At 40.1% G+C, this 24,929-nt stretch overlaps 1 protein-coding gene across 1 annotated transcript; it reads left to right on the top strand.

Moving 5' to 3' along the window:
• The first annotated feature begins 11,834 nt into the window (after positions 1-11,834).
• Positions 11,835-24,528, top strand: LOC125178404. The gene is made up of 9 exons (XM_047882064.1): positions 11,835-12,711; positions 15,046-15,236; positions 15,522-15,671; positions 16,394-16,558; positions 16,860-16,954; positions 19,912-20,158; positions 21,700-21,829; positions 22,770-22,935; positions 23,855-24,528. Exons 1-9 carry the CDS (start codon positions 11,835-11,837, stop codon positions 24,156-24,158), a joined length of 2,325 nt encoding a protein of 774 aa, XP_047738020.1. The 3' UTR covers positions 24,159-24,528.
• The last annotated feature ends 401 nt before the right edge of the window (positions 24,529-24,929 follow it).

Raw genomic sequence — 24,929 nt, 5'->3', positions numbered from 1 at the left:
ACCAACCATAGACGGGAAATCAACCGCTCCGTGTACGTGAGCGAGTAATGATTGTAGGGCCCCATAACTCTGGCGCTCCAACCGAAGCTGAACGGTTGGCAGGGGAGAGAAACAGAACTTTGCTGACAAGAGCGCACCTGACGGGGTGCGGAATGGCGGGTGCGTATTCTCTGGCTGAATCAATGTTGAAACCATAAACCATCTCCGTTCTGGACGTCAGAATCATGCTTAATGCTAGTACAAAATGGAAATTGTAGCTATGCTATTTAGGACCAAATTAATTCACTAACCTCAACTCTCTGCTGTAACAAACTTCAACCAGGCCCCCCGACTTCCTCCTCTGCGTGCGTCATACGCCTTAGCCAACGAGGACACGTTGTTCGCGGGCGTAAATAATAAAAAATTTATTAAAATTAGCTCTTTACAACAAAAATTCTTCAGCAAAAACCCCTTTTGAGACTAAATTTTAAAGATATGATTTATTTAAATTCTTTTTTACATCATTAAAATTAGTATGATTGTTTAAAAAGACCATCATGTCAATATATCAATAATTGTACCTCTTAGCAGGTCGTGTACAGCGATGTGGTGCACAAATACCTGCCGGTCAAGATTCTTATAAGTTTATGGCATAACCTACAATATTTAGGACCCTATGCCACCAGGGCATCTCTAACTAATTAGTTTATGGCATATCCTACAATATTTAGGACCCTATGCCAGCAGGGCATCTCTAACTAATTAGTTCGTGGCATATTCTACAATGTTTAGGATCATATGCCACCAGGGCATCTCTAACTAAATTTTGCGAGTTCTAGTTCGATGAAAACATTGACATTGTTATTGAACATTGACTGTTATTGATCAGTTGTTCAGTCGTTATTGAACATTGACTGATGAAAACAACTGATTATAATAACAAACTTTTGGGAGTGACAAATATCTAATAAGCGAATGTCATGCTTAGGCCAAGGAGATATGCAATGAACGGGGTTTTTGCAGCCGAAATTCAACTCTGAGGCAGCGTTCTCAACTTAACGTTGGAATGAGGTTGAAATTGAATTAAAAAATAGGAACTGATAGGAGGAACTGATGATCGTTGTACAAGGTGTGATAACCGCCGTACCGCCAACTTATAATTCATATTAACCGCTGTAAGGGGTATTAGCTGCAATTTATGTACTGTACTGTAGATGCACTATTTAATTTAATAGTGCACTGCAAGGAACAGGTGCATGGATGCGTCTGGTAAATGTCTCAAATTCCTGCCAATTATAGGCTCAATTATCATGCTCGTTCATTAGAAGTAATTAATTATCGTTCATGTCCCGGATGTATTCACGTTTGAGCTGGAAACGCTGTTTAGTGACTCATGTTTAATTTGACAGTAAAACTTATGAGGAACACGGTTCGAAAGAAGCCTAGAAAGCGAGATAAAGTAATATTCTTATCTTCCTTTTTGCTATCCTAGAACATGAACAACATATGTCACCAAAGAAAGGTCCTTAACTACATTTTTTACCCATTTGAATGAAAATTTTCAGTTATATTGTCGAGTTATCCTAATGACTAACTTCTTCTTATAGCAACTATTTAATTGTTAGCAGTTTAAAGTTCAGATTAAGTAAATACCTTTCACGTGGTATTTGAGGCTGAAATTCAATGTAAAAATGTCGTTGAAAGTTCGTTGAACTACAAAATAATTTATTAAAGGACCTGATTTTCATACATGACACCAGTAAATTGAAATTTTGTCCTTTATACTTTATTTTGGTCGAATTTTCAGAGTCGGATATATTGGAAATTTCCACCGCAACATGCAACAATCGAAAATCGACACGAATCTAACGCTATGTTGGTCACTCCTCAAATGTCGATTTTGTATTGTCTTTTCGTTGATTAACATTGCATTGATGTCAGCTCGGAATCTACGTTATATCAACATTCTATAACTCCTAGGAAGAAGACTGCAAAATGGTAAACTTTCTGTGGTCTGATAGAAATCTACATGAATCTATATCCCCGTATGCATTTAAATAATATATTCTTAGAGCCTACTGCAAAACACTTATATTCACACATTTTCATATAACTATCTTTTGCCTCATTACCAGTGCGAATCAAAATCGAGTAATGGGCATCGAGTAAGTACCTTCCTTGTTAAGAAAACAGCAATTTACAATTCGTTCCTGAATCTCATTGTAATTTGAAGTTGCAACAGAGCAGAAATTTGTCAGTGTGACAGATCCAATTCTCCATTTCCGTAGGAATAGCATTATACAAAGAGACCATTTTTTCAAAGCGAATAAAATTTATACTAACAAGGCATTGATTTATCAGTAGCGCTGTAATAACTCGACAATCCTCTTAGCATGTGGCCCAGTTTAAGGGCTAACTCAACTGGAACCTGGCGTTAGCATGTGGCCCAGTTAAGGGCTAACTCAACTGGAACCTGAAGACATTAGAGCTGGAGTGAGCAGTGAGCCTTGAAGAGGCCTAAGCAGATCACAGTGCAGACGCGTGATGCGAGGTGCTAGCGTTGGTAATGGTAACGCTGATTACCTGTTTTAAGATGGTCATCATTTGTTGGCAATGGTAGCGCTGAACAATGATGGTGGCCATCATTTGTTGGTAATAGTATCGCTGATTACCTTCCTTAAGATGGTCATCGTTTATTGGTAATGGTATCGCTGATTACCTTCCTTAAGATGGCCATATTTGTTGGTAATGGTAACGCTGATTACCTGTTTTAAGATGGTCATCATTTGTTGGTAATGGTAACGCTGATTACCTTCTTTATAATGGCCATCATTTGTTGGTAATGGTAAAGCTGATTACCGTCCTTAAGATGGTCATCGTTTGTTGGTAATGGTAGCGCTGAACAATGATGATGGCCTTCATTTGTTGGTAATGGTAACGCTGATTACCTTCCTTAAGATGGCCAATAGCTGGGGTGATTTGTTGGTAATGGTAACGCTGATTACCTCCCTTAAGATGGCCATATTTGTTGGTAATGGTAACGCTGATTACCTTCCTTTTGATGGTCATCGTTTGCTGGGACTCTGGGACAATGGGACATAATGAGGGACTCTGATAATATTATTAAGGGAATTGAAACTCTGAGTGTTAGTGAGATAAAGATTCGCTGTCTATGGTCATTTAAGAGGTAAAATTGACATGGGATATTTCTCTTCAAAATATTTTTTTCTGTATAGGAGGTGAACTAACGAACACCTATGAACGTAAGAATCTTGCTTAGTTGTCTTGAGTAATAAATGTATCTTATTCACGGACGGATGAACAATGTTAGTATCACCCCAGCTATGGATGGGTAATATTAGTATCAATCCCAGTTATGGGTCAGTAATATTAGTATAACCTCCAGCTTTGGGTGAATAATATTAGTATCACTCAAGCTACGAGTGAGTAATATTAGTATCACCCTAGCTATGGGTGAGGAATATTACTATCACCCCCAGCTATGGGTGAGTAATATTAGTATCACCCCAGCTATGGGTGAATAATATTGGTAAAAATATAACTCAGTACTCAGTGCAGTGAGTGACAGAGAGCGCATTTCTCGTCGACGAAAACATGAAGTCACGGATGGACAGACGGACGGACAGACGGACGGACAGACGGACAGACGGACAGACGGACAGACGGACAGACGGACAGACGTCGGACAGACGGACATACGAACAGACGGACAGACGGGCAGGCGGACAGACGGACAGACGGACAGACGGACGGACGGACGGACGGACATGACGAGCACAATAGCGCCTTTTTTCCATAAATGAGAAAATGCGCTAAAAAGTAATATTTATCAAAAAATAACACCCATGCGTCCGACTGCCGCGGGTTTCCCCCAACGCGAAGTTCCATGAGAAACGTCGGCTCGCTAGGCCTAGCGGCTCAAGGCTTCTTATCCTCATAATTGCTGAGCCAAATTTTACGTAACTTCGAGGCAGAGATAAACTGAAGAGCAACGCGTCTGGCGGGGAAAGTAGGCATTATTACGGACGTAAGTTCTGCTCTGTATTTAGTACTAATGTACGCCATACAGTCTGGTGGGGGAATGCGCTTCTGAATGTCATTTCATTGGAAAAGTTTGTTGAGAGTGAGGGCTCCAAACCCTTATTCACAAAACTTTTTCCCATTATTTTATTACAACTTGCGAAATAATGCGTGCAGGAATATGAACGAATTATGAAATTTATTAAACTTGAGTGAAATGCGATGTTGCAATTAAAATTATCGATGCAATATTAGGCTTAATAAAACCGTTTTATATACGTAGTCATAAACATTTATCATTGATGTGACGCAATTTAAAGATGAAAAATGACACTTTATTGCCCGAGCCACGGTGCTGCCACTCTAACACGATACCAACCTACTTATTAGAATCAATATCCATGCCCCATATGATATTTTTATTACTCCCGGGCCTATACCTTCAAAACTCGCTAAGTGAACGTAAGTACTTACGCTCCATTTTCTCGTCTATGATTGGTGGATTTTGCTTGAAAGGCCGTCAATGATTGGCTGATGAACTTACGATGTCTTGACTTTTTTTAAAGTATAGGCCCAGGAATGGAAGTTACATCAGGCGTTGAATGTCACAGTAGAGTTCTTGTAATTCATTGCGCGTCCTTAGGCTTTGAGCGCGCCAGTGCAAGGAATATCGATGCCAATCACTCTGCTAGCCAATCAACCTGCTAGCCAATCACCCTGCTAGCCAATAACTCTGCTAGCCAATCAACCTGCTAGCCAATCACTCTGATATAGCCAATCAACCTGCTATAGTTAATCACTCTGTAAGCCAATCACTCTACTAGCCACTTACACTGCTAGCCAATCATCCTGCTAGCCAACCACCCTATATTAGCCAAACACTCTACTAGCCAATCACACTACTAGTCAAACACCCTGCTAGCCAATCATCCTGCTAGCTAATCACTCTGCTAGCCAATCACTCTACTAGCCAAACACTCTACTAGCCAATCACTCTGCTAGCCAATCAAACACATCTACTGCATCACCCTGCCTCATAATATTTATATGTTGCAAACACCAGCGGGTTCAACCGCCAATCATCCTTCGTCTCCATGATTTGCAAAATAATACGAAATTTGCGAATTTCGTATATGACAAAACAACACGAAAAAACTCCCGTGGCTGAGGGAGCCCCTGGATTGGGCAAGAAGCGTAAAAATCACAATCCAATTAACGCCATGGAAAGGACTTGGTCGGCCATGACGCGCCCTTATGAATATCATACGAGATCTTAATTAAGCGCGAGATGTCAGATGGACTGCCTTCTGATTACATGACGTAATGATATCATCATTTAAACTTTCAAATCTTAATCCAGGCGTAATTGTGATTATTTTAGTGATAATTCGATGATATGGGAAAACTATCATTTTGAAGTTTAAAAACAATGGTTCGTATGTAAGTTAGTAAATCTGTGGTTAAGATTGGTATTGATAACATTTATAACATTAACATCAATATTTATAGATTAAATTATTTAATGTGAAGAATAGTGATTTGTACTGGAGATAAATGAAATCGAGAGGATATACAGAATAATACAAGGGCGAGATACACATGATAATACGAGGGCGGGATACACAAGATAATACGAGGGCAGGATACACAAGATAATACGAGGGTAGGATACACAAGATAATACGAGGGCAGGATACACAAGATAATACGAGGGCAGGATACACAAGATAATACGAGGGCGGGATACACAAGATAATACGAGGGTGGGATACACAAGATAATACGAGGGTAATATACGTAAGTTCAATGCAAAAAAAAACAGTTTTCTCACAAGGTTGTTGGAAAATTTGCTCAAACATTTGTTATGAAATTATTTATTTATTTAATTATGAAAAAGATTTTGAGGCGTTCTCTGAAATGTCTATGGTTTCCATGAACAAATTTCAACCTTCGAATAAAAGAAGTAGACCTTTAATTATTGACAGAGCTGGACATTAACGGTATTACTTACTTTAATATTTTAAAGTGATTCAATTCATTTCATTATCACCTTGAAATAACTTCTTCGGTCCTTTCTCTTCTCATTATCTCAGCTCTGGACAGCACAGAAGGTTCCTAAAGGTCTTTTTTTATTCTGCAGCAAAGGTTATTCAATTTTTTTGACCACAATTGATATGAAAAGATGAAATTTTCTGCCCACGGCCATCAATTTTCGTCTTTTACACTTCGATATTCGGCAATTTTTTCGTGGTTTGGAATTGCTTTCAGATTCTAGCTCATTACATCATCGGGAGGACGAACCGGATTTTTTGGTTCCTTCTAATAGGACAGAACCGATTACAGTAGATTGTGCTCCAGATGTGATTTATATGATAATAACTCGTGTGAATAATAAAGATAGGCCCGATCACCGTAATAAAACCGTGCTAGTCTGGCTAGTCTTGCGGATGCTGGTCTTGCAGTAACTCTGTAGGCCTACGAGCTGGTAACGGGGTCTGGTCTTGCAGTAACTCTGTAGACCTACGAGCTGGTAACGGGGTCTGGTCTTGCAGTAACTCTGTAGACCTACGAGCTGGTAACGGGTACTGGTCTTGCAGTAACTCTGTAGGCCTACGAGCTGGTGACGGGTGCTGGTCTTGCAGCAACTCTGTAGGTCTACGAGCTGGTGACGGGTGCTGGTCTTGCAGCAACTCTGTAGGCCTACGAGCTGGTGACGGGTGCTGGTCTTGCAGCAACTCTGTAGGCCTATTACTGTAGAGCGGATAACAGCCTTACAGGCACACTATACCATGGATCATTAGAGGCGTCTTAGCAGCAAGGTGCCATTATTGGCACTATATCATGGCTCATTAGAGGCACCTTGATAACAAAGGCACTCATTATTGGCACAATATCATGGATCATTAGAGGCACCGCGGTTACAAGGGCCCTCGTTATGGGCACTATACAATAGAATATCATAGAATAGAATGAAAGTGTCAGCACTGAAGAAATACAGTATGCCCATGGTCTGTTGCCGATTCATGAACTTTTAGTGACTTAATTCACAAGGGATCTATGGCTCATTATAGAGGCACCTCGGTCACAAGGACACTCATTATTGGCAATATACCATGGCGCACTACAGGGCTAAACCAGCTCATTATAATGCTATACCGCCTCATTATAGGAGCTACTACTCCAGCTCACTATGGTGCTATACTGGCTCATTGCATGTGCTATACCGGCTCATTATAGGAGCTGTACCAGCTCATTATAGGAGATTTACCTGCTCGTTATTGCCAAAATGGCTCAAGTCATTATGATCTGTATATTTCAGCCCATTAGACCACTATATGTTTAGCCCATTACAGAAGCTCAGCACTATTTCTATTGCTGTGTAATAATCCAACACCAAGCGTCCACAAAGCATAAAGTCACGTGACCAATAAACTTCCAGGCCTTGAAGTCCATTGTCACTGGAGTCAGCCCCATCTCTTCCAATGCATACCAGAAGACTTGCATCGAAGTCCACTCACCAGTCACTTAAGTCCTATTCTCATGACCAATAAACTTCCAGGCTTTGAAGTCCATTGTCAGCCCCACTCCTTCCAGTGCATATGAGAAGACTTACATCGAAGTCCACTCACCAGTCACTTAAGTCCAAGTCACGTGACCAATAAACTTCCAGGCTTTGAAGTCCATTGTCACCGGAGTCAGCCCCACTCCTTACAGTGCATACCAGAAGACTTGCATCGAAGTCCACTCACCGGTCACTTGAGTCCTGTTCTCATGGCCAATAAACTTCCAGGCTTTGAAGTCCACTGTCACCGGAGTCAGCCCCATCCCTTCCAGTGCATACCAGAAGACTTGCATCGAAGTCCACTCACCGGTCACTTAAGTCCTATTCTCATGACCAATAAACTTCCAGGCTTTAAAGTCCACTGTCACCGGAGCCAGCCCCATCTCTTCCAGTGCATACCAGAAGACTTGCATCGAAGTCCACTCACCGGTCACTTGAGTCCTATTCTCATATATTAGGTAGTCTATGATAATTTTAACAGCATCAATCATACGTTAAACTTATTGCCATGGAACGTTGACTTTCTTTTCCTGACCCTTGGATGGAATTGATCTGTTTGTGAGTCAAGTTTATGAGTCAAGTCCTGAGTAATGTGTGAGGATTGTTTTAGTACTGTGTTGTCTCTGTATTTTCTTTGTATTGCGTATGCGTTGTCTCTGTGTGCTATTTACAGTGTGAAGGCCGCCATGCGTCAGTCAACTGATGTAGGGAGCGGGTAAACATTGTACCTGTTTCGTGACATCTTCCACGGGATTCCATTCGTTCTTTGTGTTGAAAGTATCACTAAAAATAACTATTAATTCAAATGAATACATTATTACGTATTCATTCATATGTAAGGATATCTATAGTGCCTCAGTATATACATACACATGCATAGAATTATTAATTTCAAAGTGAATGACTTTATAGACCGCTTCCATAATATCTAAACATACTCGTCCGCGGCTATTTCTCAGTATCTGTGTTTAATTAATAAAGTTACAATTTTTCAGGTCATTATCGGACAACATCATCAAAGATATTCAAGGAAGATAGAATATTCATAGTGACCCTCACGAAATGGTACGGCACTATTTATCACGGATATAAGAAATATTTCAACTTTCTAGCTTCAATTTCTGATAGCGTTAATTTCTATTTTTTCACTTGAACCAAAATAATTGGGATTTTTTGGAAGCATTATAACCTAACTTAATTGAACTCAATAACATGTTGATGCAAATTCAAATGCTTCACCCAACATCGCAACTCTCCATGAATTTCAACAAGCATTCATACAATAAATTTCTTAAGAAAATCTCTGACAAAAAAGCCACATTAGTCAGATCGCTTGACAGGAACGTGCGTGGTGCCCGACTGTTATGCCCAGGCACTTGCATTCTTCTACCAAATTCATTGCATCGCGTGCTCCATTAAGAGTATAATTACACCTAATCACTGAACTGTTCATGTTTATTAATTAATAGGAACAGAAACTGCCATTGTTCCACGTTCGCCTTCCGAAACTCGCAACACGCAAGGTTCTCGTGGGGAACTGAAATATTTAGACGCGACGTCCGCGTTCCGCATCGCCGCGATCCAGTATCCAGAACATGTCGCTGCACTCAAAAAATTATTAGGGATACTATCAAAATATTAACACACTTTCTTACCCATAGCACGTGTAAGAGGCAGATGTGGCACTGATACGCCCTTTTACCGGATCAAAACTGGGTTAGGGTGACCCATTCAAGAGTATAAAGCGCATCGCTATTTGAACAATGTCTCGCGTATGTCTCCTAGTGCATATCATGTCCCCTTGTCGATGATAGCGGGATGTCCGCTATACTCTGATGTATGCATGAGGCCGCTATTTCTTATGCATCAAGTAGGACCTAGAAGGGAGCAATGATTTAGCATATGACACACATTTTCGACCACAAATGATATGTGTCAGTTCAAATCCTGACATAGCTGAGCAATTTAACATTAAATTGCGCACTCGTGTAATGCATTATTAAAAGTACGACATGACATGAAAATGAACGATGCGTAGTGAAGTGTGGCAGTTAAGAGACAATATACGACCTACTTTACATTCTCACTAAATGAATGGCAATTACTCAGCAATATTAATGGACATCCGATGCCCGGGAGCCTAGCAAATTACAACGAGGCTCACAAGCCAGTACTTTGCACTACAAATAATGTATGCCTTGAAGCTATAAGTGAGATCTCTTAATTAATTCATGAAATTGACTCTTGAAAGTAGAGGCATAGCACAGGTCGGCTGCCGTGTCAATGCCTTGAAGCTATAAGTGAAATCTCTTAATTAATTCACGAAATTGACTCTTGAAAGTAGAGGCAAAGCACTCTGCCGTGTCAATGCCTTGAAGCTATAAGTGAGATCTCTTAATTAATTCATGAAATTGACTCTTGAAAGTAGAGGCAAAGCACAGGTCGGCTGCCATGTCACCCGATGAAGCACTCACGCGACACGAATAACTCAGGCGCTCCAGGTTTCTTTGTCCTCGGGAAATGTGGTGCCGATGTCTGCACTGTCAGGAGTGTCCGCTCGCCATACCGTTAACAATGCCCGAGTGAACAACACCTGAAAACTACAATAAATTTATTTAAAAATAACATTTCCATTTTGTTTTATTACAATAGACAACACCTGAAAACTACGATAAATCTATTTAAAATAGGCATTTCCAATTGTTGGTGCAATTATCTATCGAAAATTTTGTTGTATTGCAATCGACATGGTTTGATGATTTGTGAACCAATGTAAAGAAAATATATGTCTAAAGGAAAATATGTGTCTTATAAGCGAAAAAATAAATCTAAAAATACTTGGGAACCATGCTGTTTTACCAAGTGCTTGACGTTATAAAAAGTGGTAGATGCAAAAAAATTTTAGTTCAAGCTCAGTTCCGAAGTTTTAGGGAAATTTAAATTTAAAAGAGAAAACTTGAGGTTTTCTTAATTACACTCACATGTCTTTATAAAATATCTCTTATGATCTTAATTTTCTTGGGTAATAATTATCCGTACACTTGATGGGTATTTTTAATTTTCATTTGTGATTACAGTCCGTAATTTAATTCTAACAGAAAACAGTTCGTGAATTCAGTTTCTAATTTCACGAATTCCTTGCAAAGAATTAACGCCCGTCAAGATGAATATTTCAAGCATGCACTTCCACGCTGTACTCGACAGCTCTAACGCAGTTTCTAAAGCCACTCAACGAGTGCTTCGTGTAAAATTCACGGGTCTCCATTCAAAATCCTGCTGAATAATTAACCTCTAAACCCAGAGCCAGAAAGGCTGAGTGTTCTCTGAATGCCAATTAGAAGATAAGGCCGGGACCAATAAGAGTGCCGTGAGTGCCAGTATAAATGCAGTGCCATGGAGCTGGTCGGCGAGCGTACGCAGAGGCGGCATTCAGCGCCGCTGTTGACGATTTGAAGTGCTGGTATTTTTGAGTGTAGATAATCATGTGGCTGCGGTGAATGTTGGAAAAGTGCTGCTAATGTAATGCATTTGGTTAGTTATCATTCATCATCTCGGTTGCCATTATCTTTAGAGATGTGCAAACAAGGAAATATACATTAAAACCGTAAACTTTTGCATTGCCATTTAAATACTTGAACTAAAATCCGTAGACTTTTACTAAATCTTTTTCAGTAAGGGATAATTGAAGAATAAGGGTCATGAGTGAAGACATCTTCCAACCATCCAATATTATTTGATATCTTATTAACTTCTTATCAATAACTTATCTTCATTCAATTATTTTCTATCGTATTGATCATTCAGGTTGTTAGCACCTTCTAGCGTACCATGGAATGCATCAAAAGAAACACCCGTTAAAGGTTCACTCTATAGCTCCCTCTGTAATATGATATAGCTCCCTCTGTAATATGCTAGAGCTCCCTCTGTAATATGATATAGCTCCCTCTGTAATATGCTAGAGCTCCCTCTGTAATATGCTAGAGCTCCCTCTGTAATATGCTAGAGCTCCCTCTGTAATATGCTAGAGCTCCCTCTGTAATATACTGCTGTGTTGCTCACCTTGCTGTGTTGCTCACCATGCTGTGTTTCTCACCATGCTGTGCTGCTCACCATGCTGTATAGCTTACCATGCTGTGTTGCTCACCATGCTGTGTGCAGGATATCAGGCCCCACAAGAGACATGATATTCAATTAACTCAGCGTAAGCAGAATGAAGAAGCCAGTCCAGTTCCAAACAACTATTATTTTCATAATGATCGTAACCCAAAACGGAGAGGCAAACGAACTCATTGAACCTCTAAAATCAGCGGCCAACTCGTCTCTTGAACCTCTAAAGTCAGCAGCCAACTTGTCTCTTGAACTTCTAAAGTCAGCAGCCAACTCGTCTCTTGAACCTCTAATGTCAGCAGCCAACTCGTCTCCTGAACCTCTAATGTCAGCAGCCAACTCGTCTCTTGAACCTGTAAAGTCAGCGGCCAACTCGTCTCTTGAACCTATAAAGTCAGCGTCCAAATTGTCTCTTGAACCTGTAAAGTCAACTGCCAAATCGTCTCTTGAACCTGTAAAGTCAGCGGTCAACTCATCACGTGACGATGAAATAAAAGCAACCTACGATGCAAATTCTTTAGAGACAGCCAATGAAATATCAAAGAATCAGTATCAAAATGCAAGTGAAAAGTTTGAAATTGTGGACGTGATTGATTTCAAATTCAATACTTGTGACGAAATCGCCTCAGTTACGCACTTCACATCAAATGGCGGCAATGAGACCGTCACTGATCCAGCAAACCTACAGTCTGGTCTAAGAAATCATGTCGATAAAACTGCAGCTATTAAAGAAAAAAGTTCAGAAAACCTAATAATGTCGCATGACCTTGAAGAAATCGGCAGCGCTTCAAATTTTCCTTTACCTTTTATTGACAACTTGGACGATTTTTCAGCGCTGAGACGCAAAGAAATCAACGGTCGCTGTAGTTTGAGCAGCAGGTTAAGAACTGCTTATTTAACGCAAGATCGACCGGTAGTTGAAGACCGTCTCTCCGACTGTGAGTGTGTCGCAAGGTTCGTGGTGGACTTCATGACAGCGCATGAATGGGACTCCATCGTCATCGTGACGCATGAGCTAGAACGTAAGTCCCACCCTCAAACATGGCGTACGTATATATAACACGTGTGCTTCGCTTTCAGGCAAAATTATTGCTGAGCTGGATAGCAAAACAAAAATCTTATATTTATTATTTTTCAGTAATCATCTTTTATTTAGGAAGCGTTCGTAGAGCATAACACGTTCTGCACGTCCTCTGTTGAAAATGCTGAATAATGTGCAGGTAATAGTGTGCTCTACTTAATGTTATAATACTAAAAATGGCGTTGTGCAAAATGAAGGCATCGCGTGAGGGCGAGTTTGTATATATTAGCCGAGGGTAAAATGAGGGACATTTCAAGCTGTTGCCACATATGTGCACGGTGTCTCCTAAATAGGCATAAGTGTGCAGGACTCCTGGGTGTATAAGCAATGTTCCCGCTAAAAAGGTTATACAGTAGGAACCCGTGTCGTATTCACGGTCAGCAGCTCTGCAGACGTCAGAACAGTGAAGACAGTGAGAACTTTTGGGTACCTGAGACAACCTTAACTACATATCCTATACATCCTTAACTATATCCTGTATAAGAGCTTCAAAGAGACGAAAACCTCGGTCACACCGTCACAGCTCAGCTAATTAGGGCCAACATTAAAACTATGGCGGCACCGACAGTGACGTGAGATAACACAAGATGCTGCTATGTTTGCAGTATTCGTAAATGCGACATCGCTCAGTTAACAAGTGTGGCGTAATAATTATTTTCGGGAGGACGGTCACGGCCAATAGAAGCAGCAATCCGGCACCGAGTCGGGAGTAACATCGTAAAAGTTCACAACGCACATTCATGATTAACTCTACGGCAACGCTGGCCGTTAGTTATATTACGAAGTGGCGTGACAGAAATCCTAATTAAACAGAGAGGACCATAAGATCGGGGAACACGTCCAATACTTCTCATGGCGTTGGTAATCAATACGATTGTGGCACGTATACGGCCACCGTAATTACGGGATCATGCAACGGATCCGCGTTTTCATACCAAAGCATGAAGTTTGAGTGAGGTAATGAGAAAATGTACAACATAAAATTTATTTAGATAACCCTTTTCTGTGCTAGTAATTTTTATGCCCTGATGATATGCGCTTGGGTCCCCATGAAATTTAATATGTTACCATCATCTCGCTGCAACTGACTCTTTGTTCTATTTTGGTCACGGCTCGATTACATTATTCTCGTCCTTTGTTGGGAACGCCTCGCGCTATTAGAATAGAATAGAATAGAAGTGTCGGCGTTGAAGAAATTGGCCCATGGCCTGTTGCCGATTCTTGAACTTTTCGTGACTTGATTCACGCAAGGGATCCGGCCTTTGGAACCCGATCTTTCCATAACTGACGATTGATTGAGATAGCTGCTGGACTTATTGCCTGGTCCGTAATTTGTTGCTATACAGACACGACATAAGCACTATAATATCTGAGAAATGAGGAAAACCGTTAAAAATTCCTATTAAGTGGTGGAAATAGTGAAATTTTAATGGTTTCCAGGCAAATTACATCGAGCGATTCTAAAGGATTTGAATGTTTTCGTAGTTTATCCCTGATATTTTAAATTCTTATTAAAATTTTTTCGGCCTATTGAATGCAAACACAGAATTTTGAAGAAATTCGGTTTCTTATCGTCGAGAACCACTATTTGGTCACGGAGTTCATTGATGTTGAGATTTTTGTCTTCATTTCGATGTCACCTCAGCGATGCAAATATTTAGAAATTGCTGAATGTTTCTTTAATCGCAATCGCCTTCAAACTTCATGCAGTATTTAGTAATGTTATATAACTGTAGTAACAATTTTCTAAACACTTCACCAAGCGAAATCCTGAACTTTATTTACTCTCTTTGTAGTGCTCAACTTTCCAGAGACTTCGCTGTTCCTCGACACATTTTTTGATTCAAAAAATTTCCTTATATAATTGGGCAATTCTTTACTCCAAGTAAATTTTTTTAATTAAATCTGGAAATCTCTAAAAACTTGTGCACGTTGTTTAGTTTTATACATTGATATAAGTTAATCTGTTAAAATTAATTCAAACTTTCATATTTTTACGAATATTAGCAATGGCTTTCTGAGGCAACCTTTTGAAGTTTCCTTCATCGCCATTTCCTCATTTCAAACCTGGCAGCAAATATATGTCTGTTTCCTGTATTTTCAACAACAATATTTAGAATGAAAATTGCCAGGTAACCACTTCAATTTGTAAAATTGAAAAATTTGTATTTTTAATTTTTTAATTCAAATTTTAATTTAAAAATTAAAATCCGTAAGTAAATTGGGTTTAATTTCCCACATTTTAACGTCAAAAGTCCGTCACTTCCCCCACCAGAAGGCGTCCTGAGCCCCGACTGTCTGCGAGGCCCCCGCGGCGGGCTGTTGCGGCTGCTGTGGGGGCGCGGGTGGCGGGCAACCCTGGTGAGCAGCGACCGGGTGCTGACGCAGCTCTACCCGCCTGACGTCAGCGGCCGCCGCAACTTTCTGCTCGCTGACACCAACGCCTCCCGACACCTCATGCAGGAGGTCCTCTTTGGCTACTGTTTGATGCGTGCAAGGTTTTGAAGCGATCATTTGTTTCGGGCATTAAACAGCAAACGAAATATTTTCCTTCTTTCAATTTGTTATTAATGATGCCTGATAATTGTCAAATATCGCAGGAATTTTTATTTAAAATGTGATAAAATTTAAATTTTCATTGGTCCTTTTCTGTGCTCAGCCTGCGGTATTTGATGTTATCCAAAGCTTGAAAATTGACGGTAATTAAAAGTTAAAATATGAATTCATTTTTCCGTCTCATCTCTGGATCAGGCCAGCGCCCAGAACGCTCTGAGCTACACCTCCTGGGCTGTGATTGCAGAGCCCAGCTCAGTGCTGGACTTGGCCCAGTTTGCTGGGGGGCTGGAGGCCTACATCCCCTCCGAGATTTACTTACTGGGCTACAATCACTGCTCCGTGCATGTGAGAAAAATAACCTGATGTTATAACATAACAATGAATATGTAAGTCAATGAATATGTAAGCTGACTTGCTTAGTTTTCCCATATTTTCCCATAAAAAAAGTTGTCGAGTCCATGTACAGTAACAACCTTCTTCTTTGAAATTATAAATTATTTTATTTGAATTAACGGATTCAAAAATTGAGTGGAGGTGCTATGGACAATTAAGGCTGAGCGTATACGCTAGTTGATGTATATAAAAAAAATGTGCGCACATGTGATAACTCTAATTCAGAATGAATATTATTCGCGCTTGTAGCGAAAAGCATGGAACGCCCTACAAAAACGCGTGCAACGCATTCGCCAAACTAAAAACGCGCATTGAACGCCCGGCAAAACACGTGTAAAAATTATGCATCAGCGGTATTACGAACAAACTTGTAACAGTTGCTTAGTTTTGTGAACTTGTAAGTCTCTTCGACTTGCTCTTCAGGGGCCATAGTTTCAAGAAAGTTACGAGATCGTAAGTTCATCAACCAATCATTGACGTCCTTTCAAGCAAAATCCACCAATCACAGACAAGAAAATAGAGCGTAAGTACTTACGTTCACTTAATCATTTTCAAGAAAATAGAGCGTAAGTACTTACGTTCTCTTAGCGAGTTTTGAAAGTATGGCCCCAGGTGCTGTTGTAACCGTTGCTTAACTTGGCCTGCCTGGTAAGCCTCCCCCGCTCGCCCTTCAGGTGCTGAGCGCCTACAGGATCGGGCCTCGGGTGTCCGAGGTCCAGGTTGAGGAAGGAGGAACGTGGACCGCCGGAGAAGGGTTCATGAAATATAAATTCATTGAAGATAAAATTGAACGGCGGCAAGATTTCAAGGGATATCCAATAATTGGTGTCGGAGTTAGGGTGAGTAATTGAGGTTTATAACTGAATTACATTTGAAGTTACTCAATCTTTTCCAATCGTTCTCACTGCATTTGAATTTTTCAAATAAATCTATTTCATAAGTCTGGCTTAATCTGTGTGATGTATTAAAATGATGTCGAACTACTGATACTTAATTCTTGGCATCAATTTTGACAAGCGATTGCCGATAATGTATTAAATTAATGATCTCTTAATTACTGGTACTTAATTCTTGGCATCATTTTTAACAAGCGATCGCCGAAAAAATGCAGCTCAAAACAAAGCACATTTCCCGCTTCAGGTTTTTGATTTCTTCACGACTTATTTACCTGACGGGGGAGTGTCGGGGTTCGTGGGTGACATCGTTACCACGCTGAAGAACACCCACAACTTCTCGTGAGTGCGACCAGAATTGGGGGAATAAATCGAAGTTTTAGTGAAGATTGTGGTATTTATTGCGTGTCAAAATTTGGTTTTATCTGCATGTAGAATGCGAAGGAAACTTTTATTAATATTGATAATATAAGGGATTAACTCAAGAATGCGGGAGTAGAATTTGGGAATGCAAATAATTAATTCAAGCATGGGATTAGCTTAGGAATACTGGAGTAGAATTGGTGAATTCAAGGGATTTTCTCAGGCAAACGGGAGCAAAATAGTGAAATGCAGATCATAGCTTAGTAATACGTGGGCAGAATAGAGAAATGCTGGGCATAGCTTAGAAATACGGGAACAAAGTTTAGAAATGCATGGAATTATTTAGTAATACGTGAAAATTATTGAAAAAGGCAGAGCATAGCTTAGTAATGAGCGTTAGAAATTGTGGAACGACTTCTGATAGAAAATACTCTCGGTGGCCATAAAATGCAAAGAAAATAATGTTGATTCGAAGAAAATAAATTTGTTAATAAAAAAAACTCGCTAAGTAAACGTAAGTAGTTACGCTCTATTTTCTTGTCTCTGATCGGTGGATTTCGCTTTAAAGACCGTCAATGATTGTCTAATGAACTTACGATCTCATAACTTTTTTTTTGGAAAGTATAGGCCCTGCTACGGTAATTTCAAAACTTTCTCAAAGTCATTGTGAACAAATCTGCGAGCCAAGCAGTGCAGAGAAGACCGCTTCATATTCAATAGACTCTCTTATTCTGAAATACAAAATGGCAATAATTCTAAATAAATAAATTATTGCATCTACAATAGTTACGCTGTCCGACTTGAGATAGGGAATTTGTTGCGCTGCTAGAATTCAGGCAAGCCATTATTGGCTAATTGGCTAATATACAAGCTCTGTCATATTCTACTGTAATACAAAATTGACCTCTCGGCCCAATCACAAAATCCACCGCTCTGCCAGACTAAATAAAATCCATCGCTCTGCCAGACTAAGCAAAATACATCGCTGTGCCAAACTCTCATCACAAAATCCACCGCTCTGCCAGACTCTCACCACAAAATCCCCTGCTCTGAAAGACTAAACAAATTCACCGTTCCGTCAGACTCACGCCACAAAATCCATCGTTCTGAGTGCCATTTTTCATTAAATGTTAACACCATAAACTTATTCACAGAATGGAGATTTTCAATGGCGTTTAAACCAAGTGTGCTGACTTTTTCTATCCATTCATCCTTTAATTCATGTTTACACTGAGGACTAGGTCAGCCAGGGCATTTCCTATTTCCACGCCACGCACTGTAGCTGCGCCTCGAGGACATGTTTGTCTGGGCTCAATTAAGCCGTAAAATGAAATATTCTACGAAAATCGACCTTCACGATCCTTTAATGATATCCACTGCAAGCGATTGATTTGTGTTGCTGAGGATTCTTTGTGGCCGATGGATTGATTTTGTGCCGCTATCTAAACAGATGGATTGATATTGTGGGGTATCTGGGCAGATGGATTACTGTTGAAGAAGATTCTGGAAAGATGGATTGCTGTTGTGCCAGAAACTGTTACGAAAGAATCGTTTATCTGAATTACTCCATATGTCTGTAGTATTGCTTGAGTATACTACAAAAGCCTGTGCTGCTCTTGGCCACAACACTTAACAGAAAGTTCTTAGGACTGTTTCAATATGTTCATTTTATTTCGGAGGTTTTACAGCATATTTTTTACGCTGTTTTAATGTAATGATGGTCAAAATTTTTCATCCTAGAGTTTCTTGAATGTTCATGTAATGAAAATAATTTTAACTAATTGCGCAATATTAGTCTTATGAAATTTTTGTCTGAAACTACCAAATGGAGGAGCTATTTAATTTTCAGTACTTCGGAAAAAATATAAGGTTCGACTGATGCATCTGTATCAGTATGTCTTTGTCTATTTGATGGAAGTTCTATTCTCTCCGTCGGTTCTTGGTGTTCGGCTCTCTTTGAATCAACGATATGGAATACCGCATTTAGGACGGTCTTAGAAGCGTAAATTCTCGCTACGAAAAACTGGTCTCAAAGCAGGAGTCTTGGTGTTATACGGCGGCACCTCAACTACAATACCATTCACTATATTGCAATATCTTGCAAGATTTAGCAATATCTTGCAATATCTTGCAATATCTTGCAATATCTTGCAATATCTTGCAATGTACAAAGCGCCTTTCTAGATAAAAATGAAATGAATCCTCGCAATGCCGTCACCAAGATCAAAACACCATTAAACAGACCTCCTGCTTAAATAAAAGTGTATACAAGCAATGACATCACCTCGATTGATATAACAGTGAAAAGACCTCCTGTTTAGATAACAGCGTGTCCAAGTCACGCCATCATTTCGATTGCGATACCGACAAACAGACCTCCTGTTTAAATAAAAGTGTATACAAGCAATGACATCACCTCGATTGATATAACAGCGAATAGACCTCTTGTTTAGATAACAGCGTGTCCAAGTGACGCCATCATTTCGATTACGATACCAACGAACAGACCTCCTGTTTAGAGTATCTCGATGAGTTTCGTACGACCTGTGGGGTGCCTGCATTTGAGGCAATTTCAAGACTTTTTGCTCTCCTTCTGGTGTTCAAGATTTTATAATTTTGTATTGCTGCATAGTGTATACTATTAAAAAAAATATAACTCAGTACTCACTGCAGTGAGTGATAGAGAGCGCATTTTCTCGTCGATGAAAATTTGAGGTCACGGACGGACGGACAGACAGATGGACAGACAGACAGACAGACAGACGGACATGGCGAGCACAATAGTGCATTTTTTCCATAGATGAGAAAATGCGCTAAAAAAAGATCGGCTTAAAAACGCCTCAGTTCTCAGTTATCGTGCAAATTTGAACAGCAAACATAAATTTGTACCAGCACAGAATGCTAATAAAATTACTAATTAATTTTATAACGTCAAGTTTGTCGCTGAGCATCCTGAAGGGGTACTCATACGGCAAGCCCATCGACGGCGCCAACAACTGGGACGGCATGGTGGGGGAGCTGCAGAACATGCTTGTGTTCACGGCCTACACCGCGACTCTGACAAGCTATCTGGCGGTGGTGTTCCCTGCCACGCTTCCTTTCAGCAACCTCTTCGAACTCTCCAAGCACTCCGAGTGGGGCGCTGGTTGCGTTAAGGATGACCTATTCCAAGTCACAGCTTCAGTGAGATATGCTTAGAAAGATCATAGTTAACTTATCATTGTTTCTTACATATATCCAGAGATTGCATTTTATAGTCGTGGAGTAACACGGTTAAGTCCACCTCGCAAGCTCTAACCCCCATCATCATCCATTTTAGGACCATCCATATCCATTGATGATACATTTTTTTATTATGGTGCTACTAGGGAAATGTAGAAAAGAACAGGAGGAACTGAGTTCATAGAAAGGGAAAAATAGAAGTGGATAAGACCACAGGAGATGGAAAAGGGTTGAACTAGGTTGAATTTAGATGTGTGGGGTTTGAATGGGATTGTTTATTTGTTTATTGAGGATGTGGGGTTGTCCCCCATGTCCCTTGAATGGGGTTTGGATGAGTACTGATTGCCCGTTACGCCTATTATAAGGTTAGGGTGTGTGAGGTTAGTTGTCAGCTGTAATGGGGTGGAGGTGGTGACCTAGAGCGACTACTTTGGAACTTTTAAAAACTGGTGTGGCCTTGCTGTGGCGTCTGGAAGGAGAGATAATTGATTGAATACATGCGAGTCGTATGTTTTGATGGCAAACTAAGTTTTGCAAGCTTGTTGCCGAATGACTGTGTTTATAGCGGGCATGTTGTATTGATCGTAAAGTGTTTTTCAAGATATGAAGTCGTTCTAGTGTGCTTTTATAAAATGTTTTTATGAAATATTTTGCGCAATTTATAGTTTGGATACGGGGTTTTGACAGGAGGTGTAGTGGTAATGGGGTGTATGAAAGATGATCTAGCAAAAGTAAGGTACAGGTGGCATTTAATATTGGGAAGGAGGTGTTAAAAATTTTAAAATTTTGTATAAATTCGTAAGGCAATTGTTTTGCGAGCTTTGCCGAGCTTTGTCGACTCATCCACATTTTCGACGCGTTTTGTCTACTGATGTGGATGATTTTGAATTTCTTTATGGCTCTTCCTTTTGATATTCAGTTGCGGTTTCGATAAGTCCGATAAGTGGAGCGTTGAGGTCATGGAAAGTCGTCTGAAATATTGCTGGTCGGTCATTAGGAATTCTTGGGTTGATTTTCTTTAGTTGAATTCTGTAAGCTGCAGGCAGTCAAGTTGACTTTGTTGAGGTGGTTCGAGGGTTAATGATGAATGGAGATGATTTGATGAGGATGAAGTTAGAAGAGATTGCAAAGATGGGTTCGTGCCCCTGACCCTCTGAGACAGGACCCTAGGGTTCGGTGCATGAAGGAGGCATAGGGATAGAGAGAGAATGGAGCGAAGATGCATGCATATACATAGTTATAGGGCAGTTAAATATTCAATAAAATGTTAGAAACAGAGGTTTGAAAAATAATAAGTCGCTGGTGACACGCACTTACTTCTGAGGCCGATGATGCAAACATTAGGTCACTGTGATGTTGCTGAAGAGAAGCGTGAAGCTCATTACACATTCAACAGCCAATTACATTACAGCTCTCCATATACATTTTCAAATAAAATAAACCAAAATTTACATCCGTTTTAAAAACGGGCCTCGCTATACTGTGACTCTTTTTCTAAACAGAAAACCTGCGCTGCAGAGCCGCGCAGCGACGAATGCCAAACTTTGTATGATGTTTGGAATAAAAATGTGATGAAAGAATCGAGTAACCTCGTGGCGACCTACACAGAAGGACTACTCAAAGCAATCGAAGGTGGGGATTCCTATATGTTGATCAGGCCCTCTTACAATGTTGGGACATTTATTCGTGAAGGAGGAAAATGTGGTCGTGTCTTCAATTAAGCTTATCAAGAAACTAGTTGAAGGTCTCAGGAAGAGAAAGAATTTATACCATTCTGGAATCATTCTCATCGTAAGGCGATGGTTAGTTTAACATTTTTACATTATTTCTATAGAGAAATTACTGCGCATAAAGTGTTTCAAAATTCATGACAAACCTACTCCATTTTCTCCCACGAACTAGTTTCTGCCTTTCTGTCAGGGCCCTAAAATAGCACAAAAAACCTACCGTGAGAAAAGTTTCCAGTACCGACATGTAAACAAATTCTTTGTAACAATGTACGCGCCTATCAGCTTCTGGTACATGACCGCCGTTATAGCTTGCTTAGCACTTAAATTAGCTGCTTAATTTGTGTTTCGTCCTGTTTCGCCGAACGAAAGGAGAGAGTAATACTAAATTGTTACGCACCCCTTACCTTCCTCGGTGACTACGGCCGAATCTGAAAACTACGTTAAAACGTGGCTCTTGCACTGGGAGAAGGAATTCCCTAACTGACGCATCAAACCTCAAGCGCGAACTTGCACCTGGAGTTCAATAGAATAAATATTATCTGATGAACTGAAATTCTTTATTTACTTCGGGTCACTTGAAGGGGCAAAAATCTCCTACTTGCGTCATGCGTCATATTCTATGGTTTTCAAACCATTGGTTTGGCTTTAACATACCGAAAAACTCTTATTCTGTTTTTCAAACCATGGGTTTGGCTTTAAAATGACTGTGTTTATAGTGGGCATGTTGTATTGATCGTAAAGTGTTTTTCGTGATATGAAGTCGTTTCGTGAAGTTTCTTGCTCAAATATGATTGATTTTTCTTCTGTTATGTATAAATGGACTATCATCACTTGTCTCTCAGGTCAGTACGTGTTCATCGGTGTGGGGGTGACCACGCAGTACTACATGCGGCAGCTGCCAGCGTACCAGGCCTGCAAGATCAAGGAGCTATCCGGCATGTACATCCAAGGCGGCATCGCCATTGGGCTGCAATACGACTCGCCCTTCCAGCCCTCCTTTGACCTGAGGTGCCGCAATAGTCAAGTTAAGGGTTTAATGTATTGTAAAGGACTTTCTTGTTGGCTAGTTCTTTGGGAACGTTAACTGAACTATCCAAAGACGCGCCATCATAGCAGGATAAAAAACGAGTATTCCATGATGTACGGTTTCTAGAAAGGAAATGGCAAATATAGGCTAATTACATGAAATATATGAACCAAGATAAAGCAATAATTTAACAGGATAATCAATAATTCACGAAAACAAACGATAAATCGAACGAACCTAATAGCTTGGTTCCCCTGGTAGTGCTGGCATCCGTATATCAAGGGCTAACAATGAATGCTAATGACGCTAGTGAAATCAACTGCGTCGAGTAGGCTAATTCTATTGCTATACAAGTTTCAGAAAAAGGGAAAATGGCGGCTACATGTATAATTAAGCATAATGTATATAAGCATAATTATCAGCTAGTCTTCTCGTATGACGTAGTGGGACAGGTGTGGTATGATGGTATTCATTTTAATTTATTCCTTCAAACTCTCGGTACAATATTCCTCTAATTACATAATTTGAACGTTTCCATACGTATTACGGAAAATAATATAGATATTCAAAATGCTTTAAACGTTTTCCAGTATCATTGGAGGTTCAGTCCTCCATACACTATGAACCGTCAATGATAAATTTTGTCGATCGCAAGTACAACGCGTGTACCTTTTACAAATTAATGAATGTTTATAGTTGAGTGCATTTTATACTTCAGATGGTTGTCTCTTGAATTTATGCCGTTTCTAATAGAGCTGATGTCTGAAATAAAATATACCACCTTAATCAATTAACAATAAAGTAAAACTATTGATGGCAGTCATATACTATACATAAATGTTCATTATTGATAAATTAGCACGAAGAGACCGTTGAGCTTTTCCTAACGAAATGTTATAGCTTGCAGAAATTTCGTGAGCTCGGCCTGATGCATAAGTTCGTCAAGAAGTGGATGTCAGTGGACGTGTTCTGTGAAGATGATAGCATCGTCGCTGGGGACCTCATCGACGTGTCGAGCCTCTTCGTCTTGCTTCTTTTTGGCCTCGGCCTCAGCATCATCATCTTTGTAGTGGAGATCATGAAACGTAAATCTCATCGGCGCCGGCAAAACAAAAAACTGATTGAAGGAAATCGGCTGATCCAGCCACATGTAATGAGTAGTGAACACTGGCATAAATCTAGCATCACGTCTCAAGGAACCTGACTCCCCCAGCCTCATGTAACAAGTGACGAACACTGGCATAAATCTAGCATCATGTCTCAAGGAGCCTGACTCCCCCAGCCTCATGTAACTAGTGACAAACACGGGCATAAATCTGGCATCACGTCTCAAGGAACCTGACTCCCCCAGCCACATGTAACAAGTGACAAACACTGGCATAAATCTAGCATCACGTCTCAAGGAACCTGACTCTCCCAGCCTCATGTAACAAGTGACAAACACTGGCATAAATCTAGCATAACGTCTCAAGGAACCTGACTCCCCCAGCCTCATGTAACAAGTGGCGAACACTGGCATAAATCTAGCATCACGTCTCAAGGAACCTGACTTCCCCAGCCGCATGTAACAAGTGGTGAACACTGGTATGATCCCCGTCAAAGTCTCAGTTTTTTCAGTTATTTTCGATTATAAAAGCATTAAACTAGCCAATTTCTGACGTTTTATTAAACTGCACCTTATCTGCTTAGATAATACGTTTGCAGAATATTACATAAATATCTCATAATTTCAAATGAAGTATAAATAAAATTTTCGAAGAAGATTCATGATAAAAAACTTCAGGCCATCACCGACGTACAGCATATGTAATTGATTGTCCCGCTGATGACTTATAAGTCTGTTATCACATGGACTGATAGCTGTAAGTTTCAACTTGTTTCTAAAAATCCAATCAAAAAATCAAATCTTCTGACTCACACCAGCATATTAGCCCACTCCAGCCGGTATGGAATTCAAATCATTTGCTTCTGAGAT

The sequence above is a fragment of the Hyalella azteca genome, unplaced genomic scaffold (assembly GCF_000764305.2).
Source record: "Hyalella azteca isolate HAZT.00-mixed unplaced genomic scaffold, Hazt_2.0.2 contig9563, whole genome shotgun sequence".
NCBI classification, from domain to species: domain Eukaryota; kingdom Metazoa; phylum Arthropoda; class Malacostraca; order Amphipoda; family Hyalellidae; genus Hyalella; species Hyalella azteca.
This window is presented reverse-complemented; position numbering and strand designations above follow the sequence as displayed.